The 6,418-nt window shown below is 49.9% G+C and overlaps 1 protein-coding gene across 3 annotated transcripts in view; it reads left to right on the top strand.

The window, feature by feature from the left end:
- The window catches only part of RNF144A (ring finger protein 144A), a 161,946-nt gene that overhangs the window by 143,101 nt on the left and 12,427 nt on the right, over nt 1-6,418 (top strand). For all 3 annotated transcript variants that reach the window (XM_045286627.1, XM_045286628.1, XM_004696012.3), the window contains one exon: nt 3,510-3,599. In XM_045286627.1, the coding sequence (XP_045142562.1) occupies nt 3,510-3,599 (90 nt within the window). The remainder of the gene's footprint in view (nt 1-3,509; nt 3,600-6,418) is intronic.

Genomic DNA, 6,418 nt, shown 5'->3' with positions numbered 1-6,418 from the left:
CATGCCGTGGGTGGGGTTGGGGGGTGGGGGTGGCAGGAAGTCCCACTGTGTTTCTCCTTCTTGAGCACAAAGCTGTTTGCTCTGCTCCATTCCCAGCAGATGCACCCTACCTGTCTGTTTCACCTTGTGAAGCGAGAAAAGGCAGCACCCAGCCCTGGCTTCTGGCCAAGCCAGTGATGACAGAGAAACTAGCACTGCAGTTTTGCTCATTGAAAGCCAGCATTCTCTTGGCTAGAATAACCTGTTGTTCTTTGTAGTTGGCTGAAAAGCTGCTGAAAACGGACTCTGGGTATCGACGGGCAATGCTGGAGGAAGGGAGTCGCTGCTGGGTTACTGATCAAGGACCCAGCAATACGTAGGACAAGCACATGCACGCAGGCCTTGGCACCAGCCGTGCTCATCAGAAGAAGAAATACATTTCCCTGTGAGGTTTCCACCCTCTTGGTGGTCCAGCCCAGGCCCTATTTCTCCTCCGTGTAGGCTTCACGGGCTCTCCATTCATCGCAGACTGCCTTCTGATCATATGTATTCCTTTTGCATACAGCCGTCCCCATCTCTCCCACTGCTGTGGCACATACTTACCTCACGCCCTCTCTGCCTCTCAGCTCCAGATGCTGCCCTCCCGTGGGCTGCTTACAGCAGAAAGGGACGAGTGCCAGGTCTTTCTTCTGCTGTTAGGCTTGGAGGGTGGGCGGTTCATGGAAGCAGTTCGTTAGGAGGCGTGTTGGTTGTTGAAGTCACTGTTATGGGTCAGCATGCATGCTTTTCTCTGCATACCCACTTGGTCTACTATATGTGCTCTTTCTGCCAGGGTTAGAATGATAATTTCCTTTTCCAAGAGGAGGTCACGAGAGGCCAGTGAACCTTTCCAAGCTGAACCTGCAGGGATGGAAGCTGCGTCCAGTCTGACTTTTCCCCGTCATTATTGTAGCAGAGAATGCTGCTCTAAGCCCGAGCTGGACAGGATGTTGCAGACCGCACAGTTCTGGGGTTGCTCTACGGAATGCACATGTATCTTTCTCCCGCTGGTTGAGAGCAGCTTTCCGTAGCATGCTTTATCGCTTTTCTGCTTCTACCGAGGAGTGCAAGCAGGGACGTCCTCTGACTAATGTGCACTTGGACTCCTGGCTGATCTTGGGATTGTTATGCCCACGTCCTCTGTCAGTAAGCTAAAGTCACAACGAAAGCATTTGTATATTAGGAAAACTATATTGGAGCACTTTTTTGGAGGGTATTTGAAAAAGATCCTTGTGTGGCACAAATAGGTTACACTCCGCAAGTAAACAAATGGCTGGTAGTTCAAGCCGCAGCAGCTCAGAGCAAGCCTGGTGATCTCTGGTAAGAGTTGCATCCAGAAAACACCACGGTGCAGGCCTCCCTTGAACACGGGAACTTGCTGAGTCAGAATGGACTCCCTAGTAGCAACGTTGTTGCCTTTTAAGAGAGGTACTTTTGAAGTAAATTCTTGTTTGGTTCAAATAGCTAGCCGTTAGAGAGAGGAGGCTGGCAGTTCTGCCCTTGAAGAACATACGGTCAGTCTTTCCGAGGCCTATGGGCACATGCCCTGAGCAGAGGGCTGCAGGGAGGGTGGGTGCAATTTAGTGAGGTTGGGCATGGAGTCATGGGGGCTGGGATAGGGGGGAGGCTGGTGATGCTAGGATACTTGAAGGCTGTGAGTTCGCTGGGGAAAGAACATCATGCGCCGAAGCAGGCCACTGGAAAGGAAATGGACACAGAAAAAGAGCACTATGAAGTTGCATGTGGCCTGAGCCTGGTGAGAGATGCTAGGTCAGACCTTGGGATTTTGATGAAAGTCCTTTGTGCCAGGCTAGGAATTTTGGACTGCAGCATGGCAGCCAGTTCTTCCTCAGGACTGGTTCCAGGATTAGTTGGCTTGGAATCATTTACGGTATTTGCTGTCTGGGCCCTATCCATAGATAATGAATCAGATACCAGAGATACTGGTTCTGATACCGAAGTGCCACTGGGGTGAATCCTAGGTGCCTGCATAGTTTATAAGCGATTCAGCTGATTCCAATGTTCAGCCAGATTTTTCAGCCTGTGTTACTTAGTGGGGGTAATCAAAGACCTTTAGTAGGCAGTGCAACATTTGTTTCACGTGTCAGATTTACAAATGAACTATTATTTTACCTGTGGTAATCGTAAATTAACACCCGTGTAAAAAGTTGTATCATTAAGGCCCCAAGACAGAGAGTCCACAGTGGACAGCATTAGTCAGAAATAGGTTCACTGAAGACACGTATGAAGACTAGAAACAGCATCAAGTCTGCCGTCTCCTCTCTTTCCTTTTACAGATGAGTCCAGCGAAAGGGGTAAGGGTTTGACCTACAGAATCAGCCAGCTTAAAGCCGGTGCTGCCCTCAGCAGCACGGACAGCAGGCCATAGCCACTTAGTCTGGTTTTCTGACAGTTGTTTTTAAGGGGACCAAAGGGAGCTTCTCATGCCCAACTAAGCTCATTATCAGAAGAGCGACTTCCTGTTCTCTCAAACACATTGAGTCCTGTGTTTATGTTTTACTAGAAGGCTGTGTGTTTACTGCTGTAGTTAAGTGGAGATGCCATTGTGGGCAACTTCCTTTGTACGACTCAACTGTTTCCTCGTATTGACCAGTGCTTGGGACAATGCCACTTCTGATCTGCCTGGTCAGTGGTTCAAAACCACCAGCAGCTCTGAGAGAGAAGGACTGGACTTCTTCTCTCTTAAACAGTTACAGTCTCAGAAACCCACTGGGGTCTCTATGAGCCAGCATCGACTTGATGGCAGCGAGTTTGGTTTGGTTCCTCAAGGAGCATGGGGTTTTGTAGAGGAAGCAATCGCCCGACAGGTAGTTACTGAGAAAGTTCCTGTGCAGAGCACTGGGCTGAGGGACCTAGAGATGTTGACAGAACTGTGAGTCCCAATTCCAAGAATCTGACATCCACTGTGATTGGAATCCAGGTGAGGACGAGCAGTGTTTCCGTGGCAGCTCCCAGTGCCATCAGGACATCCAGGGAAATTGTAGGGAGAAATGGTGCTGGGACTCGCCCTTAAATAATGTGACGGGGTGTGAGGTATGGGGTGCTAATGGGGGAGGGGAACACCATCTTTCCAGGGAAATCAGGTCAAGGTAGCCAGGAAGATGCGATAGCAAAGACCTCTTGAGTTGAGTAAAGATGATCAGTGGCCAGCAAGAGCTCTGCTGGAGTTACAGCTCCTGTGACCTACTTCTTCAAAAGTCCTGTATCAGCACAGTCTTTCCTCCCAAATCCAGAGGCAGCTGCATGCAGCCCTGGACGAGCTTGAAGTCTGGTCCAGACCGCCCTCTAGTGTTCAGTTGGCATCGTCCCCTCTGAGAAGGCTGACCTCTGATGACAACCTGAGACAGCCCTGAAGTTCCTGGGAAGATGTTCTTCCTGGGTGTCACTGTGCCCCCAAGGAAAAAGGACCAGAACTCAGGCAGGGGTTGCTAACAGACATCTCACACTTGCTCTCTCTCTGCATCTCACAGGATGATTTCCTCCTGATCCACTATGATAAAGGCCCCTGCCGGAACAAGCTGGGCCACTCCAGGGCCTCTGTCATTTGGCACCGGACACAGGTAGGAAGGAGGTGGTTTACCAAGAACCTGGATCTCGTGTGTGTGTGTGTGTGTGTGTGTGTGTGTGTGTGTGTGTGTCTGGTTTACAGACAACTAGGCAATTGGCGCATACCTGCTGCTGGTAAAGATAATTCCTGAGGAGGAACAATTCAGGGGAGGAGAACAAGTCTAAGATTATGCTACGGTGACCCTGAACTACAGTTAGATATGATAAGGTAATGAAGTTTTAACTGGACTCTACTTGGACTGTTGATTAGTTGGATATTACTCATGACCTTGGCGTGGACCTAATTAGTATGTTTAGATAATCCTTGCATGGCCTGTAGTTAAGAGCTGCTTTTTATAGAGGGTCTGAGGTAAGCACATTTTAACCGGGGGAACAACAGAGATGAGAAAGACTGAGAAGAAAGTGCCACCTAGCAGCAGCTCTGCAGCCTCAGGAATTTCACAGAGACTAGTTTTAATGTCTTTATTCTTCCACCCTATACTAGGTGGCTTGAAAAATACAGGCAAAAAGTCTAGTACCCCTTCATTTCATTTTTTCATGAACTGTTCGACATGCTGTGTCAGGCATTAGTGTAGGAGCTGGAGGATGGATCAGTGAGGAGACTGGTAAGTCATCTCTTCAGGAATTACCTCCTATGTTAGGAACCAGGAACAAACCAATCAGCCCGAGAGGAGCAAGCCCTGGTGACACAATGGTGAAGTGCTCAACTTCTACGTGAAGGGTCAGTGATCACAACCATGGGACAAGGGCGCGGTGGTCTTCTTCCCCAGGTGTACAGCCTTGGAAACCATGGGGAGCAGATCTCTGCCTTACGGGCTCACTGTGGGTCAGAGGGGACTAGACGAGCAGTGGGCTTGATTTGGTCAAAGGTCAGACGCCATCGTGTTGTGTGGACCCTGAGAAGATGAATGAGAAGCCATTAAGCGTTTTGAACTACAAATCTGCAAAAGCTCCCTGGTTGCTTTATGGCTTGAGACGTCACACTTCTAATTGCATTTATAATATTTCTAACAACAGCCTTCTGAGCTAGGTGCCGAGGAAATGGTACAAAGGCCGCATTTTGCCTTTTCCAACCTCAGTAGGAAGAAGGAGAATCCAAGTCCACATCAGCACAAAGCTGATTGCCACGGGGCCTACGTTGTCCATCCATCCCTTTTGCATCTGCTCTGACACCAACCATTCTTCCCAGCACCCTCTATGTCTCTGATTGGGCAAGAGCCACACAAAACTCACAATGACAGTTTATCAGGGAAATTAACAGGTTGCCACAAACCAAGAGCATTAAATAGCAAGGCCTTTGGTCCACTGCAGTGCTGCTCCCCAACCAGTGTCACCCCTCTCTACTGTCCCTCAGCCTTGCGTCACACAATGCCTCTGTGGGCTGGAAGCCCACCAGCCCGCTGTTGCACCTCGCTGTCTCCTCTCTTCTCATCTAGTGATCTCCGAGAGGCTGTTCCCCTGCGGTCTCTGCGTGGCTCCTTTGCTTTGCTTTGCAGTCCCTGCTTCGACCTCAGCTGCCCCTGCCACTCTGTCCTGTGCTCTGCTGGCCACTTCCTCTTTATTAGCCCAGGATTCTCTCTCTCTCTCTCTCTCTCTCTCTCTTTCTCTCTCTTCCTGCTGCCGGCGGGGCTCTCTGGTGAACAGAGGGATGGCAGCCCCCAGAGAGAGCGCCTGCCCGGCCTCTCTTCACCGCCACTTGGGGACTTCCGAAGGAGCTGAGCCACGTCGCAACACTTTCACTTCACCTCAAACACTCATCCTTGGAAACTCTTGGAAATAGAGAGACCCAAACCATAAGGCAGCGGCCTCGCAATAGGAAAATGGCCACATGAATTGTGCTTCCTCTGTGATCCTGTGCAGAGAAGCGGGTGGGTCACAGCCCAGAGCATGATGAGGACTCCGTGTCAGTCAATAAAAAGCAGTGAACAAGTGGGAACTCCATCTGAAAGTGATTTAGCTGTCTGTGGGGTTCTTCCTCTGTGCCAGCACGCCAAGCCTCCCTGCTTCCCTGTGCACACCTCCAGCCCAGTCTCTACGCGAGCAGTGCCGGCAGTCCTCATGAGCACTCTCCTCCTCTCTGCGGACGGGCTGGCATGGGCACTGATGCTGCATGTGCACAGCCATCGTGTCAGTGGAAGCCTTTACAGGCTTTTCTTCAGCGAGTCCGAGGGGTGAAAACTCAGACTCTGGCATTTTCACAAGTAGAGAAGCCGAGTGCCGGGTCAGCAAAAGTAACCAGCCCAAGACTTTATGTCGTGCTGTCTAACAAACCTGCCGCAATTATTGGCTTAGCAAACTAACATTTAGTCTGCTTTTCAATCTGCCCTCTAAGGAAGCCTAAGCAGAGGTGTTGGTGGGGGCATCTTGAAGGCTGGAACTGCATTGCTCACCTATTTGGCAGTTGAACCTGGTTTTTACTGTCATCTCAGCTAGAGCTGTCAGCCTTCACACGGTTTCTCCAGGTAGCCTGTGCTTACTAACAACATGGAGGCTTGGGTGTGGGGGCAAGCATTCTGAGAGAAGAGCAAGGTGGAAATTGTATCAACTTTTAAAGACCTCACCTTAGAAGTCACCCAGTGTAGTGTGAGCAGTATCAGCTACCCACCCACCCCCAAAAAACAAAAACAAAACAAACTCACGGCCATCGAGCCAATTCAGATCAATAATGGGCCCATCGGACAGAGTAGAACTGCCCATTTGGGTTTCTGAGACTGTGTGTTAGTCCGGGTTGACTAGAGAAACAAATCCAGAAACATTCATGTGTGTAAGAGAGAGCTTTTGATCAAAGAGCAGTAGTATATTGAGAAAACAT

This window comes from Echinops telfairi, unplaced genomic scaffold, assembly GCF_000313985.2.
Source record: "Echinops telfairi isolate 266 unplaced genomic scaffold, ASM31398v2 ScPeMD7_9;HRSCAF=40, whole genome shotgun sequence".
Taxonomy (NCBI): domain Eukaryota; kingdom Metazoa; phylum Chordata; class Mammalia; order Afrosoricida; family Tenrecidae; genus Echinops; species Echinops telfairi.
Note: the sequence above shows the minus strand (reverse complement) of the source record. Positions and strands in the feature narration are given on the sequence as shown.